Source organism: Desmodus rotundus, chromosome 2 (genome assembly GCF_022682495.2).
Source record: "Desmodus rotundus isolate HL8 chromosome 2, HLdesRot8A.1, whole genome shotgun sequence".
NCBI classification, from domain to species: domain Eukaryota; kingdom Metazoa; phylum Chordata; class Mammalia; order Chiroptera; family Phyllostomidae; genus Desmodus; species Desmodus rotundus.
The window spans coordinates 127174405-127193601 of NC_071388.1; the positions used below are offsets into that span (position 1 = coordinate 127174405).

At 33.6% G+C, this 19197-nt stretch overlaps 1 protein-coding gene across 2 annotated transcripts in view; it reads right to left on the reverse strand.

Moving 5' to 3' along the window:
- Positions 1-2189: 2189 nt before the first annotated feature.
- Positions 2190-19197, reverse strand: part of DARS1 (aspartyl-tRNA synthetase 1) — a 60112-nt gene continuing 43104 nt past the window's right edge. For both annotated transcript variants that reach the window (XM_024569624.4, XM_024569623.3), the window contains exons 6-16: positions 18247-18327; positions 17080-17139; positions 15805-15916; positions 14872-15006; positions 12742-12889; positions 8964-9110; positions 7640-7682; positions 6257-6337; positions 4811-4922; positions 4560-4631; positions 2190-2612 (exon numbers count right to left, since the gene is read on the reverse strand). In XM_024569624.4, coding sequence (XP_024425392.1) covers positions 2521-2612; positions 4560-4631; positions 4811-4922; positions 6257-6337; positions 7640-7682; positions 8964-9110; positions 12742-12889; positions 14872-15006; positions 15805-15916; positions 17080-17139; positions 18247-18327 — 1083 coding nt within the window. In that variant the 3' untranslated portion in view covers positions 2190-2520. The remainder of the gene's footprint in view (positions 2613-4559; positions 4632-4810; positions 4923-6256; positions 6338-7639; positions 7683-8963; positions 9111-12741; positions 12890-14871; positions 15007-15804; positions 15917-17079; positions 17140-18246; positions 18328-19197) is intronic.

A 19197-nucleotide genomic window follows, 5' to 3' on the forward strand; every position in this document is an offset into this window, starting at 1 on the left:
AAGAGATAGCCAACCTATCGGATGCACAGTTCAAAGCACTGGTTATCAATATGCTCACAGACTTGGTTGAATCTATTCGAAAAACAGATGAAAAAATGAAGCCTATGCAAATAGAAACAAAGGAAAATGTACAGGGAACCAATAGTGATGAGAAGGAAACTGGGACTCAAATCAATGGTATGGACCAGAAGGAAGAAACAAACATTCAACCAGAAAAGAATGAAGAAACAAGAACTTGGAAAAATGAGGAGAGGCTTAGGAACCTCCAGGACACCTTGAAACGTTCCAACATCCGAATTATAGGGGTGCCAGAAGGAGAAGAGGAAGAACAAAAAATTGAAAACTTATTTGAACAAATAATGGAGAACTTCCCCAATCTGGCAAAGGAAATAGACTTCCGGGAAGTCCAGGAAGCTCAGAGAGTCCCAAAGAAGCTGGACCCAAGGAGGAACACAACAAGACACATCATAATTACATTACCCAAGATTAAACGCAAGGACCTACGTCCAAGATTACTATATCCAGCAAAGCTATCATTTAGAATGGAAGGGAGGATAAAGTGCTTCTCAGATAAGGTCAAGTTGAAAAGGCTCATCATCACCAAGCCCTTATTATATGAAATGTTAAAGGGAGTTACCTAAGAAAAAGATCAAAAATAGGAACAGTAAAAATGACACCAAACTCACAGTTATTAACGACCACACATAAAACAAAAACGAGAGCAAACTAGGCAAACAACTAGAACATGAGGGTTGTCAATAAGGGAGTGGGAGGGGGAGAGGGGGGTAAAGGTACAGAGAATAAGTAGCATAGATGATAGGTGGAAAATAGACAGGGGGAGGGTAAAAATAGTGTAGGAAATGTAGAAGCCAAAGAACTTACAAGTATGACCCATGGACATGAACTATGGGGGGGGAATGTGGGAGGGAGGGGGGTGGGCAGGATGGAGTGGAGTGGGGGGGGAAATGGGACAACTGTAATAGCATAATCAATAAATATATTAAAAATAAAAAAAAAACACCAAAATATTACAAGCAAATACAACAATGTTAAGATTTTATTAAGATGAGTATCAAGTACAGGGGTATCCTTTTTATTATGCTCCAATATGGTTGTCATGTTTGAAATACTTCATAACAAAAAATAATTAAATTAAACATACTATTCTAAGACTTTACAAACCAATTATTTTGAAAGAAGCTATAATTCTATGAGTTTGAGAAGAATAACTCTAGGGCCATTTTATTGTACTATTTTAGGGCCTGGGGAATCACACAATACAGAAAAAGATGAACCATAGTCCATTTTTTTCTTGTGGGGATTAAATTTATTAAACACTGTTGGGGTGCCCGCTATACTCAAATGCTCTGGTAGGATATAAAAGATATAACAATTGTATCTCTATTTTCAGAGAGCTCATAATCCAAATGATGAGATAAATTAACTTTCAAGAATAATGAGCTGGTATTTATGGTCCAGGGGTAAAGTCCTACCTGTAGAAAAATATTTGCATTACATTGGTTTGTTCCTGCCCATTCCATATATGATTCATTGTAAAATTAGCGTCAGCATCAACATACTTAATAATCTAGAGGGAAAGTATTTCTAATTATAATTCCTACACAGGAATTTCTTTCTGGTAGGGAAAATAGGAGTGCATTTTTGTGACATTCACTAATACCAGTAGCAGTTAAAAATGGAAAATAGTTTTTTAATTTATGTGAAATAAACTATTAAGCAATCCAAACTTTCAGCTTTAAGAGCTCTATCCTTACACCCATCTGAATGTATATCTTGATATGAATACATGTTGTGAATATATCAGTTTTCATTTGTTTTAGGTTATTTACATAACCAGTTATATATTTTTTCTTTTCCCAAATTATAAATGCCAAGAGCCAGTTATCAAATCAGTCTGCCATGAAGTTATACAAAGACAACTATGAGTAGCTTTCAAATTTTATTGAAATTCAGGTTTAGAACTTAACAACTTAATACAATATTATAATGAGTATTTTCTAACCAGTATTCTCTCACCTGCTTTACATGATATCTGGGCACAACCTTTATGAATTGATACTTTCTGCCTAATTTTCCACAATATGTCAGTTATACATTCATTAAAATCTCAGATACTTCTCTAAAATTGTTATTTCAATGTCAGAATTTAAAAAAATAAGCTCAAATATTAAGAATTTCATTGGAGCCACTGTTAACATAGAAAAGAAAAAAAATTACAATCTTAACTGTTTAAAATTGTTAACATTTATTTTAGTAATGCAATACGAATTTTTAAGACAATAATATGAATTTTTCATTAAAATGTTCAACCATTTCCTACTGAAGCACGTCCAAAGTTATAGAAATCTTCTCTTTTAAAGTAACCTATACTGAATTATCCAAAAGTAACTGTGGCACTTTAGTTAAAGACATTTATTTTACTGCATACTTTAAGGTACTGCCTAAGGTACTGCCTGATCAATTGCAGGTTACTGGAAGAAATATAAAACGTGGCTTTCTTTAAGGAGTGAGTCGTTTAGGATCACGGGGGAACATTGAGGTCTGACGAATATTGTGTAATCCCAAAAACAGCATTGTAACTCGTTCCAACCCTAGGGAAAACAAAATAAATATAAATAAATAAATACTCCCTTTCTGAAACCTCTCAGGGTCTTACTTACTGAAAACTACCAACATAATATCACTGATCAACAAATACTTTTCCTTGTTGGGAAGGAAAATAACTTCTATTATTCTGACTTTGTTTAAAATAGGTCTGATTCAGAAATAGAGATGATGCTGTATATGAAAAGGACAAAGTGCGATATCCTTAAGTGGCATGGTTGTGAAACGTGAACTACAAAAATCTATGTAAGTGTCCAAAATTTATGATTTGAACAAACAAAAAACCCCCCATTGTATTAATATAAGCTTGTATGTTTTCAAATGAAACTAGATTCTAATTATGTAGTCTAGGTCATCAGTATAAGATGAGAGTCATAAACTTGTTCAAGGAAGTTCATTAATATACAAGTACCAGAAATTCATTGTAATTCAATAGACACGTGACATGGCGGGTCCTAGTATAAAAGACTCTAGAGTACGTTGTTGTACTAAATACTTTGCGTGTAGAAGAAACTGACTTTAACATGTGACTTAAATACTATATTATCGATGAGAATTACAACCAAGTACCAGGTAAGAAAAAGTGTAAAACTAGCAAATGAAACTCTTTATATGCAATTTGATTTATCTATTTCACTAAAGTTGTAGAAGACTAATATTTTACACAAAGAAAGCAAGGTCAGAGAATATTTTTATTTAACAATAACTCTTCATTTTAAAGGATTATATTTAACTCTAAAATATAAATAAGAGAATTAACATTTTTATTCCTATACCTTACAAAAAAACATCCACAGACATATTTGAACCTTGTATTACAGTAATCTAACACTAATCAAGGTGGTATTTTGATAACCACTTAAATGTCCTCTTTTATGAGTAAGATTAAAATTTAGATCATCAGTCACAAAAGTTTGTAATATTATACAAAATGCACATCACTGAATACTCTTAAGAGAAAATAGTCATAAACATCCCATTAAAACTTAAACTACATATTTAATGTAGCTTTGTTTGTAATAACAAAGGGCCAGTAACAACCTCCAGGTCCATCAACAGGAAGCTAGTTAACAAGGTTATTTATGGTGTACCCCTTTCAGTGGAGTCTCTGCAGGAGTTTATCTAGTGATAAAGAATGAAAAAGCTCTTGAGCTATTGATAAAGAACAAGTTATGAAATACAGTTAAGTGGAAAATGCAAGTACTGAATGGTTTATATAGTATGCTACAATTTGTACAAAAACTGTATTTTAAAATGTGTGTATATTTTTGCATATGCAAGGACTGTCTTTGCATAGGGAGGTAAATGCACACTCCCCTATACCCTTTTAATTTGATATTTTTTGTTAGTATATTACCTAGTCACCAAAACTCTCCCCCAAAACAAACAAAATTTAACAAAACTATAAATTTGGAATTTGTCTTTGATATGGATATCCAAAAATTGGATATTTACTTATTTTAACTCACAGAGCAATAGATTACATATACGCTAGAAGTGGTCCTAAAAATCAATGAAATGTTACATTTCAACCAAAACATTTAGCAGCAAACTCGAAGGACAGTTTTAAATTTGGGCTAATCTGAATGAACTCATGGATGTGGAAAGAAAGCAGGACATTCAATTTATAAGACAGTTTGCTTGTAAACCATTAAGACAAAAAGAAGGACTAGAAATTTATTACAGTATTTTAGCTGTTCATTTTGTTCTTTGGAAATCAAATTTTTATTTAGTTATAACTCACTTTAAAAATTCTTGTAATTCAAATTTGTATTACACTTAGCACTTAAGGACTTATTTGTAAGCAATAACAATATACAAAATTTACTTTCTGTAGTTTAATGCTGAAGAAATTTAGCTGGAACTGAATGAACACTTGGCCAAATGAAATCCGGATTGGAAATATTATTGTCATAGTATTAAAGGAGTATTACCAATGCCTCCACCAGCATGAGGAGGGGCTCCAAAGCGGAAGGAATCAATATATGCCTTAATCTTCTCCAAATCTATGGAAAAAAAGACCAAACAAACAATTTATCATCTTACTTAGCTTTAAAAAGGTATAAGAGCAACGACTGTTAAATGAAGAGTAAAACAAATGACTCTCTAAGGAGTCTTTATAGGGTTTAAAATATGTTTTTTTCAGAATATTCACTACTCTCCTAAATATATTTAAGTTGTTTACCAATTCCATGATGTAAGGCTCTCTCTGTCAGCAGCTGAGGATCGTGTATTCTTTGAGCTCCTGACAGTATTTCTTCTCCTCTCATGAACATGTCATAAGAGTTAGACTGTTTCTGCAGGAAAAACAAACTAAAAACATCACTTTTCAAGTAGCTATCATTCTATTTCCATTACACATGTAGAAAAAAAAAACTGTTGCATGAAGAGTAAGTTCATTTTTTCCTACAATTAATGATGTACCTGGCTCCAATGAACATAATTGGTTTCTCTAAAACAGGATTAAATTAGTGAGGGTGGAACAGTAACTTCTTCCTTGCCTCTATCAGATTTTATACTTCCCTTCTCCCACAACGTTCAATATCAAATCAGAGCACCATCCCTAACTTATAAGTAGTATAATTCTTATTTCACTTTATCAATAGAAATATATATATTTTAAAAGATTTTATTTATTTATTTTTAGAGAGAGGGGAAGGGAAGGAGAAAAAGAGGGAGAGAAACATCAATGTGTGGTTGCCTTTGGAGCACCTCCTACCGGGGACCAGGCCCGCAACCCAGGCAAGTGCCCTGAGCGAAATCAACCAGAGACCCTTTGGTTCACAGGCCAGCCCTCAATCCACTGAGCCAAACCAGCCAGGGACACTAGAAATATTTTTAAGTGGGTCACTTTTGGAACTTCAAATTATCAATTAAAATTTCTTATTGTATTTTAAGGAAAGCAAATTAAACATCAATTTACCATAGCTCAACCTATTCCCTATCAGGTTTTAACTTACTTTCCCTGTCTTTCAAAAAACCAGTTGTTCTCAAAATGTGATTTCTGGGTCAGTAGCTTCAATATTACCAGGAACTTGTTAGAAATGCAAATTATCAAGCCTACCCAAACCAACTAATCAGAAAGTCTGGTGACAGGGACCAGAAATCTGTGTTTTAAAAGGCCCTCCAAGGGATTCTGATGCACACTAAAGTTTGGGAACCACTGCAATGGGAAAATAGTAAAAGGCCACAAGACATTATTTAGATTAACTCCAAGGACAGAATGTGAATGCTTATTTCAAGGTCAATAACAGACTTTGCTCATGTCGAAGGAGGGATCCCAGATGGTGGGAGGATTAAGGAGAAGCTGCACAAACCTCCTCCCAGGACCCAACTGGATTCTGCTAATGGCTGCAAATCTAGTAATACTATAAATTTACATTTTTTTCTTCCTTATAAATATTTAAAATATGACATGAGAATGATTTTTAATGTAGATTTTTTGGAGCTAATTTGCTAGAATATTCAGATTTCACTTTGACCACAGCTGACACAAACTAGTAGTAATACATATAGCAACATGAACATTGAAACTGCAAATTACTAGTGAAAACCATTGTACAATTTGACATGGTGACAATAAAGTTTTCTCTCTTCCCCAAAGCAGGTTATTAAAAATCAAATTACTTACAGAATTTCTTGGGTCAGGCATAGTATAGAAAGGTCTTACAGCCAATGGATATTTATCAAGAATATAAAAATCTGTATCATACTATAAGAAGAATAAATACAATTAAAAGATTTATTAAAAGTTTAATGAAAGCAAAAAAGAAGGCTAACATTTTGGTAATTAACTGTCCTGTTTTTTTTATACATAAGTTTTGTGCTTCAAAATGAGTGTAATTGCACTGTGTACACAATAAGCATTGTTTCTTTCAAGTAGTATCTGCAGCCTACAGTATTACTGCCATGTTATACATTTTTCCAATATTTCATTTTTAGGAGCTGCTGACTATTCAATCATAGTGTAAATGTTCATTTTTCTTTTTGGGGGGAACATATAATCTCTCTCCAATTTCTCTCCCACCGAAAATTATGCTGCAATAAGTTTCTTTGATTTCCATTTTTTCCTTTGCTTTTCTAGTTCATTTAGTCCTTCAGATGCATTTTATAGATGTTTATGTTGAATTATCCCAAATATCTTTGGGTCATATGAAGAGTAACAAAAATTTTAAATCTAAATTATTTTGGGAAAAACTGACACCTTTATAATAATTCATCTTAAAAAAACATTATCTTCCCAATAATCAACATTTTAGTTTAGATATCTAAAAGAAACTTGGTAGTTTTCTTCAAATGAAAACTACAATAGAGATAAATAACAATTAACATGAAATTATGACAATTTTGTTAGAATACTTACTATGTGACCTAGGTATAATTAAAGAAACCAGTAACATTTCAGCTGCTTTGACATTAAACATTTTTGCTAAAACTGGAGTGTAGAGGGAATGTCAACAAAGCCAACAAACTAAAATTGGCTCTGCCGAAATAGCATTTTAAAGTTATAGAGTCAAAGCTGCAGTTTCAGAAATAGTTCCCCAGTCAGTTTAACAGCCAGAGTACCACCAGCAGGTGTGCTCAAGGACTGTTTTTATTTCATCACACAATTCCCTTAATTTCTTTTAACACCACACTAAGTTTAGCTTTTATCTTCTTTGGAGTTCTAGAAAATGAGATAGGAAAGTAGCTTTCAAGCAAGAGCCAGAAAGGAAATTCATTCTCCCGCATCTTGCGGTCCCTTCCAGCTCATCTGACAATCTGACATAGATACCACTTTTAGAGATACCTCAGTACACAACTCAGTACAAAAATGGAATACTAAGTTAATCAAAATGGGCAAACCTATTGGAATATTTTTCATTTTTCCAAGATTAAAAGAAAATATTGTCCATTTTGGCCTTTATTCTGGAATCATACTATTCTAGGAAAATTAGTCCCTTGTGCAACCGTTCTTTAGTACAGGATACTTTTCAGATTTAGAAAAAGAAATCCGTATGTACAAGAGTCCTACCTTTTCCTTCACCAAACGACCCAACAGTTTTTCATTTGGCGTACTGAAAAAAAACAAACCCCAAACCCCCAAACAACATGAAATCAGGTGTTTGATTAGCTCTTAAAGTGTTAATAATGTACCTCTTCTATTCAAAGTTTTTAAAGGATAAAAAATTCAGCCAAAATACACAGTTATCTTCTATCCTGATCATTTTAAAAAAGGCAAATAGTGCTGGAAACTACTTATAAGTGCACCTGGTACAAGGACTTAGCATTTAGTAGGTGCTGCTCAGTAACATTTAAATAAAACCATAAACAGAATTTAGCAATTCACTGATTCAGAAATAGTATAGATGAAATAATTTCCTTCAATAACATATAATAAAAGTTCACTATACCAATACAAGCTATTCTTGCCATTAAATGGTTCCACTTCAGAATGGTCTCTTTTTGTTACTCTTTATCAAAGGTTTATAAAACAAAAAAATCAGTACTTCTGAGCTTTAAAAATATAATAGTGTTTATATAAACCAGTTAAATTTCTATAGTCAAGAGTTTGTTACTTTAGCATCTAATCTATTTAAGAACAATTTGCAAAATACTATGAAAACATTGTCTAACTTAAAGTAATTATACAATGTATGGTTTGCCTTAAGATGTCATCTAGCAATGTAGGGGATGCTTAAAACTATACATACAGATATATTTGTTATACAAAAACAAAGGGTTTTGAGTGAAATGTTTTTTAAAAACCCCTAACACGTAACAATAATCATCCCTTTCCCTCTTACACCAGGCTGTGTTGTGATTCCTTAAATATTTTAACTTAAGAACCCCCGAATAAAACCTAAGTAGATAGTAATTTCATAGCTTTATTATACTACATAATGTTTCAAAATTATAAGCTGTATGACCTGAATTTAGATAACATAATACTGTATGTCAAATAGAGAATAGTGATTTTCATAAACTTTTGGAGATCTTAACAGCTGTACGCCCTAATCCTGTGTGGGGATGATTTAGACTGCTGTCCACCTTCTCAACAACCACTGAGGAGGAAGAGAGGTAACATATTAGATGACAAAACGCATAGGCAAAAGCCTCTATATTCTGTAAAGCGTTACAAACTTGGGAAGGTACAAAAATAGTGTTTATTAGAGTATAGGCAAACCATATTAAATCATTATTTCAGATCATACATTAAACAAAACAGCATTATACTATATGCCCAAAAGTTAATAAAACTGAAGTTATCAGCTGGGTAAAAAATTACCATTCATTAATAGCAATTCTTGCATATCTTAAACCTAGCCACTAAGGTTTTAAAAATCACAAAGACAAACCTCAGATCTTCTTCGTCTCCCATTTCAATGCCAGCTTCCCTAAGCATAGCCAATGCTTCACAATACTCTAGTCTTAAAGTTGGCTCCAAAAATTTGAATGGCTCACATGGGAATTGTTTATTCACCGTCTGAATTTCAGTTTGAAACCTATTTGAATAATGATTTAGAGTTAATAAAAATGTGTGAGATAAATGTTTTCTTTCCCCACAAGAGGTCACTGTGGCCCTGACTGGTGTGGCTCAGTGGATTGAGTGCAGGCCTGAAAACGGAAAGGTTGCTGATGCGATTCTCTCTCAGGGCACATGCCTGGGTTGTGGGCCAGGTTCCCAGTAGGGGGCGTGCGAGAGGCAACCTATCAATTTATCTCTCACATGTTTCTCTCCCTCTCTCCCTCCCATCCCCTGGCTCTAAAAATAAATAAAACCTTAAAAAAAAAATCTCCCCCCCCCCCCAAAAAAGAGGTCACTGTGGCAATACCTTTAAAAAATTATTTTTTTACTAATACTGCTGAAATAAGAAACATAGATTTTACTCTTCTACACATTGGATAAAAATTTTTTTCTTTTAACAAAGAACATTTTAAACATTTCACAGGAGTCACTATATGTGCCATGATGAGGAAAAGACAACCTGAGAAGTTCAGGGGCGGAAGCTCCATGGTTAGCTAATTACCTGTCCAACTGAACCACTCCGCCCCACAGACCCCCCTAGCTATCCAGAGTCTGTTCCTAAGGGGCCAGTTGGCAGGGACCCAAGAGCCTACACGCACTATTAGATTTATGCATTCCACTGGTAATAATTTTGGAATACGGAGGTAACTCAAAAGGAAATGCTTTTAGAGAAAAGCTCTTTGTGTAAAATCAGCCTTAGTGAAGAAGTTGCCCGGGGGGACTTTTAGGCTCTTCTGTAGTAGTAGCAACAGCTAAGAAAAAAGTATCTGGTAGGTATCGTGCACCTTCTGTGTTACATAAAATCATCTTTCAACCAGTGTTACCAAGAAATTATTTAAGTTAAAGTATGAAACTTAATTACTTAAAATATTTAATACCACTTCTCAGACTTATGTTGTTTGTCATGATGGTGGCACTAAAGGATTAAAACTTTCTTTATAACTCATATCAGCTAACATTGTTAGAAACATAAAATACCTATTATATGAGGCATTAAAAAATCTGACTTTTAAATCCTTTAACAACACTTGTTACCATCAAGGAAGACCAAATTACGGAATACTTGGCCTATCTTTCCCCGTGCCCAGGACAGTGTCAATTTGTTCAGGAGAGTGCCAATTTCCCCCATTTTAATAATCACTACAGTATAGTGTCTACCCTCTAAACAGTAGGCATGAGACAAATGTTTACTGCACTGAATTGCTGCTATGGAGGATAATATTTTATTAAGATTGCAAAATATATTTTTGCTAAAGTATTTATGGATGAAATGATAGCTGGAATTTGCTTCAAAATAAAAGGGGGTAGGAGGAATGGGTAAAACAAAACTGGCCATGGGCTGGCAATGGTTGAAACTGGGTGATGAGTACATGGGGGTCATTAGGCTAACCTCTCCACTTTTGTGTTTTGAAATTTTCCATAATTAATAAAATTGAAAAAAGTATGTTTACATAAAAACATACTTCGAAAAGAGCAGAAATTAAAACACTATCACTTCCAGCCCTGGCTGGTGTGGCTCAGTGGATTAAGCACTGGCCTGCGAACCAAAAGGTCACTGGTTCAATTCTGGTCAGGGCACACTCCTGGATTGTGGGCCAGGTCCCCAGCAGGGAGTGTGTGAGAAGCAACCCATCGATGTTTCTCTCCCTTTCTTTCTCTTTCCCTTTCCCTCTCCCTGAAAATAAATAAGTAAAATCTTAAAAACAAAGAAGAAACACTATCACTTCCTGATTAGTCTTAAAGACTTTCATGGGAGCAATGAAGCTTAGCTATTGATTTATTCAAATCCTGATGTAAGAGTTGAGAAGACCCCAATAATTGATTTTTAAATTGTTTTTCTTTGCTTTCGATATTAACTCTCATCATGTTTTTCGGTGGTAATACAATGGCTATCAATACCTTCAAATCCACTTGTATATTACTTTTCTGTTAGAGAAAATTTTAATGAAAAACATGAAAGGGACACAACACAAGCCAGGTAACCCAATTTACAATTGACACAGAAACTTAAAATTCCTAAATGACTTAATAGAACATAGGAAGAAGGCTTTTACTTCCAAGTTGCTCCCTCAAGTCTACTAAAGAAGTCCAGGACCCGATTTATGGTTGGGCTATTGTTACAAAAACCAAAGTGGAAATTTCATATTCCAATAGAGAAAATAACAATACCTAAAATAAATAGGTTTCAGGAACTTTTTTTATTGTAAATATGAAAAGAAAATAAGACAGCTTTTACTTTGTTATAGTTTCAAAGAACATTTTGTTTTATAAGAAAATATTACTTGTTCCACATATTATATCTGAATAAAAGTTGCTTTAAAAATCCTGTACTGAAATGTTTCAGAGAACAGAGTTTTTTTCCAAAGGCTATCTACAATTAACTGGTCATCCAGAGTATAATGCAATGCAGGGAATGCTGGAAAATACTGCTACATATTCAACAGCATTTTAATAAGATCAACAATTAATTTTTGTGTTCTTGAAATCACTTATTAGACCTGCAACAGAGTAAGTAAGATTCATAATATTTTTGAACTCTTTTTATACATCAGCGAGGCATATCCAAATATATGAATAATTTCTAGCTAAATCAGTGGTCTTCAAATAAAAATTTCAAAGAGGCCTTTGTTAGTTATCAAAGCACTAGGTTAAGTATAGTATAACCTACTTAATATAGAATTATAGTCACCAGTATGGAGAAAAAAAAGACTCTCTTGATTCTATTTAACTTGCTTTGTATTTTCTTTTCTTTTTTTTCCTGTAAGACATCATCACAAGTAAACAACTTTGAATGACCTTTACAGGAGAAACTATTTGCTAGTTTAGAGAGTGCACCTAAAGTAAACATTTCCCATACATAATTCGATTTTCTGAACATCAAGATTATGTCTAATAATTTTCTGTAAATACTGTCAATTCATCAGGCCCAAATAAGTTGAAAGTCCCTTCAGGGTACTAGTTCCTAATCTTTATTGGGTACTCAATGTAAAAATCAATTGATCTAAGAAGTAAACATTCTTGACACAGGCTTAATTTACATACATTCAGTAAAGATTAGAAACTAGTAGACTAAGAGAACTTTTTGCCTCTGAGGTAGGAATAATATTATCCTCACTTATACTAGCTGAGGAAACTGAGGCATCAAGTTAAATAACTTGCATAAGGCCCATACAGGTAGGTAGCAGAGTTAGGGTTTGATCTTAGCTACCTGGATCTAGTCAAATCCAAGCTCTTTAATCACTACCCCACAGTATACCTCCCAAATAATAAACTGCTATAAATGTAACATAGGCTCTACTTCTTGAGATATTCAGGATATCAGTACAAAGGAAAATACAAATAGAGTTAGGCTGTTCACAAGCTGGTAAACTTCCCCACAAACCTGAGGTTAACTGGCTGAAGCCACACTTCACTTGGATACAGAATAGTATTTTCCAGAATAGTGTGGATTTTTTTCACTAACTCTAACTAGCAAGCTTATATATACAAACACATATGTTCAATAAAAATTTAGTTTCCATGTTTCAATTCAAGAATTGCTTTATTTTGAAGAATCCAAACTGATTTGAAATTAAGTCCATTTAGGGATATAAAATATATATTTTTACCTTTCTTGAAGTCCTTTGAATATTTGTACCAAGGTGTCAGCAATTTCTTCCACAACTTCATGGTAATGGTAATTAAAAGCCATTTCAATGTCCAGGCCAACAAATTCAGTTAGATGTCTGTGGGTATTAGAGTCTTCAGCTCTGAATACTGTAACATTAATAAAAGAAATACACAGTAAACAGTGTTTTAAGTTTTGGAGAAATTGGGATTTAAATACAAAATTCTGTTTAATAGTACTTAAATGGTACTATTTTCATTATCATAAGATTGGGAAAACCTTTGCTAAGACATCCATTTCAGCATTCTCTTGGATGGCAAGTTCATTACAAACTCCTACAGTCATGTAGTAAAAGCTGTAACAAATGTAAATTAAATGAGACTCACAAGAACCCAGAGGGAATGTGAGATCCTGATGTGCCTTCTCATAATTAAAAATACTCAGTATAGTGAGTTCTCAATTTTATTAAAACTTAACTCAAGCTAAATGAAATCTATACAAATGAAGTAACATTATACATATTTTAGCCATTACCTCAGTCCAACTCTTACTCTCCTCACTGCACTTTCATCCTTTCCAGTCCTTACTCTAGCCCTGTTCCATCTTTCACATTAATATTCCTAAAACACATCCTTGCTCACTAACTTACAACGGCTCCCAAATGACTACTGTAATAAAACAAAATGACAAAGTCTAAAACCTTCATGTTCTTATAACTTAATCCCACCCTATATTTCCCATTTCTTCTTCATACTAACTAGTCTTATTTTTATTTTCTCCCATGCACTTTACTCGTCTTGCTGCCTCTGACAAGAATGCCATCTCTGTTGTCTTTATCCTGTACTCTGTCCTTAAAGCCCATTTCATTTTGAATTTTCTTTCATGGTAACTAGCAAACTCCATCTCCTTCCTCTTTTTATACTACTTACACCACATAATTAACATCAATCTGCTGACTGTACAGCACAATCAGATTATTCACTATGTATGCACATCTTATTGTATCTTGGAAGCAGGGACAATCTTTACTCCCTTACCACTCAACGCATGGTCTGCAAATCAGCAGCATCAGCAGTACCTGGGAGCCTGTGAGAATGCAGAATCTCAAGTCTCACTCAGACCTACTGCATTTAAACAAGATTGCCAGGTGATTTGTGCACACATTAACATTTGAGAAGTGCTGGATGAATCTTCTTTTATGTACAAGGTACCTAGAGCAAGGCTATATATGCAGCAAGTGTTCAACAAATAATTGTTTTAGTACATTCAGAAAATTAAGACATTTAGTGATCTTGTTATTTTTTCTATTAGGAGATATTTATCTTAAGTTATCAAAAAACTTACATTTATAAAATAACTTGTTAAGTTTTAAAGAATGAAGTAAAGCTTGTCTTTTATTTCTGATTATCTTCATAAAAAATTTTGTTTGATTATGTGTACACACTTGACTTTTAGCAAATACACCTTAAAAACCATATTAATATAATCTATTAAATCTAGATATTTGTTAGTAATTTCTAATGGGCTCTAGCATATTATCAATACTAAGGACAGTACAAATAGTAATAATAAAAAATAGCAGCTTTGGAATAAACTGATAGCAAAGTATGCAGAGGTACATTTGTAAACTTACAGCAGTAGTAAGGGGCTATTAAGGAAAACAAAATTTATTACTTGGAAGACTGCAACTACTTCTTCGGTATTGATGGAGAGTTGAAAGGACAGTCCAAATGGGGGCTAATTCTATTCTAATTACACTTAAGTTAATAAATAATATACTTACATATATTTCAGAGGGCATATATTTTCAAAGCATGCATTTTTAAAATGAGATATGCCCAAGATATAAGTTTTCTTCAGCAATCTTCTGCAGGAATATTGTATATAATGCTATGATTCTATTCACATGAATAAGGCTCAACTGTTTAAAGAACTACTAAACATACAATTTTGTTTTTGGAAATGTCTCTACCCAAGCAACACTGTCATTTTTACCTCAAACTCTAGTGTTTGTGTAGTCAGTATACAAAAGGATATAAGCTTTAAAAATGTCTATGTGAAATCTATTTCTAAAACCCTAACTATGGCACAATTAATGAATTTGAGGAAACCTTAACTACCAAAATCTTACCTGGTCCAATACAGAAAACCTTCTCAAAATCAGCACAAATACACATTTGCTTGTATAGCTGTGGGGACTGAGCCAGATATGCATTATTTTTAAAATATGACACAGTAAATACATTGGCTCCTCCTTCACTGGCAGCTGAAATATAAACATTTAAGTTATTATAATCAATTGTAAGCTTATCAATGCAAATTTCTAGTAAAAACAGTTTATATTTTTGATTCAAGTACTTCACTTAAAAAAACTGGAAAATCAGAAATTGTAGAGAAACTATATGCTAGGTATGTTTTATACCTGATTCTAAACAGTTTATATTAGGAGAGATTGGCTTCTTTGGCTATAACTTCATTTTACATATTTGGACATACATGCTCCCTTTGTGCATCAATTTTAAATCTATTAAAGCTACTTTAATAATTTTTCTAATTATCATGGATTCAATGTTCAATTTTTAATTTACACTAGTAACACACTTTTTAGTGTTATTTAAGCAACTCTAAAAAGGGTAAAATAATTAAGATAAGGTTCTCATATAAGAATAAGAATTCATGAGATTTTCCCCAACTCCAGTATTGAGTATTAATTTTACAAAGAAGTTTATACAAAACAAAATTGTAATACCAATTTAAAAAGAAACCTTTATCATGAAAGTAGTTTCTGGTGCAACTTATTTAACAATAATCTTCCTTGGTGTGTTATCGTCTCATTTTATAATCACTATCACATAATGATTCCTGAAATAAGGGGATATAGTATCATTCATGTTAGTGAGATGTGAGTGCTGCTATATAGCATAGTCTTTGAAATAGTCTCACAGCAATAAGCCTTAAGGGATACTTGGGATTCTCAAATTAAAAACAAAACTAAACTAATAGTAAGCAACTTGGGCTAAAGCAAATTCTTCTTTAAAAATAAGAGAAATATCTTAAAGCATACCTGAGATAATTTTAGGAGTTTGAATCTCCACAAAACCCTTGTTAATTAAAGTTTCTCGGAAAAGATGGCAGATGCCAGACTGGAGACGGAAGACAGCCTGACTAGTTGATGTCTATAAGACAATAATAAAATTTAATTAAATCAATTTGACACATAAAGGAAATAAATCAGCAATGCCTCCTGGGTGGGGCAGGGCTTAGCAGAAAACATAATGCCCGGTCTAGAGTGCTAGCTGGTGCTGCTGTGAGGGCCCACTACTGCCAGATTCATCCCCAACTTTTTAAAGAAAGCCATTTATATCTAATGTGAAAACCCCCATTTTGCAATGGTGGCAATGAATTTAAATTAAAGAAAAAATGATGTGGGCCAAGGAAAAATATTCTTTGGGCCAAATTCTAGAGGCATTACCAATATAACTTGTGTGAACAAATAGCACGGGCAAACACAGCATGATGTTTAACTGCTGTGGCCAAAATTATGAAAATCCTGAGGTTTCTAGTCAGTATCAAGAGGACTTTTGATTATTTCCAGCCTTTTCTATATACTACACATTAATATGGAAAAGGTAGGAGTAGACAAAAAGCAAATAATCAGGGGAAACATGGGTATACAATAAGGGTAGACCTGTGTGACTGCAGAAATGTTAGAAAGAACTTATAAAGTGACGAAGAATTTAAGCTGTAGGTGGAATATATTATGGAAAGGAGGAAGATGCCGTCAAAACATTAAGAAAGAAAGATGACATTGGTTTTACTAGAATGATGAAACCACTGAAATCTTTCACTTGCAACCAAGCCAGAAAAGGAAACAGAAGCCTATGAGATTACTATCTAAACCAAGGGACCAAGTACTTCTTTATTATTAATTCTGTGCTCAGATCAACTTCAGAGGATTGAGGCATTAATTATTAATCTTCACCAGGTTGTTCTAAAATGTACACATAGTGTATTTCACAATTTTGTAGTGATATTAATGGTTATTATATTTTCACTTGCTTACTAACTTGTCTAAAACAAGTATCACCCATTTACTGGCTTCATGTTCCTGTTATTTTAAAACAATGCAACTCAATATCCTGTGAACTGTTACCTGAGTGTCCTTGCCCGCAATTCTTTTTAGGGGAAGGGTCAGTTGGAAAGGCAAACTGTTTCTTGTATTATCATACTTACATATAAGCAAATGGCACTTAGTTCTACAAGCCTGAAATAGGTATGTTATCCCAGCCCTCCTAGATTTTTGCATAATCATGTCACTTAATAAATAAATGAGGCATACCCTAAGATCAATGACTCTGTTGTCTAATCTTGTATCCTGGTTAACAGTAGCTCTTCCTTCCTAAAACAAACAAACAAACAAAAACAGAAAAAACAACAGATTGTACTTTTTTTTTTCACAACAGGAAAAACACTGTTAGAAGCCATGTTTACCCTTTTTTTTTTTTTTTTTTTAAATCTTCACCTGAGGACATTTTTTCATGGTTTTGAGGGGGAGGAGGGGAGACAGACAGACAGACAGACATTGATGTAAGAGAAAAGCATCAATTGGTTGCCTTCTCATCTGTACCCTGACCGGGGATCGAACCCACACCCTGGGTAGGTGCCCTGACTGGGAATCAAACCCATGATCTTTTGTTCTACAGGATGTTGCTCCAACCAACTAAGCCACACCAGTCAGGGCAGCCATGTTTAGTTTTAAGTGACAGATGTGTTTATATAAGTTAATATTATACTCTAATGTGGATCCAAAAAACAGGAGTAGGGCTAGAAAGAAGTTACTGTTGAGAGAGAGATATGGAAAGAAGAGAAATGTGAATGAACAGGATTAATGATTTCCTTCTATCTCCACCCCCAAAAGCCTTGCCTCATTATTGGTACATTAGAAGAATTAATCACCTGTACCTTCATTGATTCTTGGATTTTACCTGCTAGTTAAAAACTAAAGTAGTTAGCAGTTTTCTCATTGTATGTTCTGGACACCAGTGAGAAACTTTCGGGGAGTCCATGAAGTCAATCTATTTTTCATAATACCTTTTCATTCTCATTCTCTCCTGACTATACTGAGAGTCTTTTAAAGGCTTCATAACATGTGCTATCACAACAAAATGAATGCAGAAGCAAATGAGAATCTAACTGTAATGCCTATTAAGCCAAGCATTATAAAGATATGTAGATGTATTTATATTATTGTTACTTCTAATAAATAAATATTAAATTTTTTGTTTTAACTTCTAATACTGCAAATATTGACAGATAAACCTACAAAACAAAAACTTGTAAAGTCAATTACTTTTGAGAGTAAAGGGGATTAAAAAGTTTAAGAATTGTTGATGTAATAATAAATTTAAATAAAGATGAAACTCATATCAACAGGGAATCAAGTTTTCAATGTTTTGCAAACTAAACATACAGAGGAAGCACGGTATTTCAAAAGCATAATTTTTACCTCTTCTCCTTCTACCTCAGGCCGAATGGCATCATCCAGCTGCAGGGGCAAACGGGGTTCAGCCAAACTGATCACATAAATCTGAAAGTGAGAGATTACCAAAAATATCACAAAGCACACAAAACCTGTCATCTTTTGCTCAAAAAAATCTACTTGAACGTGAAGCAATATTTGCATACATGTTTAACTGAAACTACATGCTAAAATCAAACAATATAGTACATGTGTTTTCATCTATAAAATGGGGATAATACTATTTTTTGCCTACTTCCCTGGGTTGTTGAAATAGTCAAATGAGGTAACATATATACAAATACTTTGTAAACTATAAGGTGCATACCAGTGTGGTAAGTAAGTAATAACTGCAGTCGAGAGGTCTAGGTTTAAGTCCTCACTTTGTCACATGAAAGTTGTCAGGCAAATCAAACCTCAGAACTTCAATATTCTACTCTATAAAATGAGGTCAACAGTAAAAATCAAATGGAATAATGAACAGAAAAAGTTTGCTCATTTGAAGGGGCCATTAACAAATGAGTTATTATTGTTAGCAGCATTTAGCCATTTTTACCATTAAAACTAAGGTCAGCCCAACTCTGCTGTAGCTCCCCTTCCTTTTCTAATTCTTTTCCGAACTATCCCTTCATTGCCTTTTTTCATTGAACACACCTCCTTTCCTGCTGCTCTCCTGGTTGGGAGCACTGTAAGAGGGTATTCCTTTAAGGTGTTAAAAATCCCTCAATATTCACTCACATTAATTGCACATTTTAGTGTGAAAAAGTAGTTAGGTCATAATGAATTAGCTACCCTTAAAAAATGTTACCCTATTAATTATTCCCAACTGCACCTGGAAATCCTGCTAAATCACAAAGGAAAACAGACCTTACTTAGTTAATTCAGGAAATTATATTCTTCCAGTTGGCAGATCACATTTAGCATTCAGCTGAGATACTT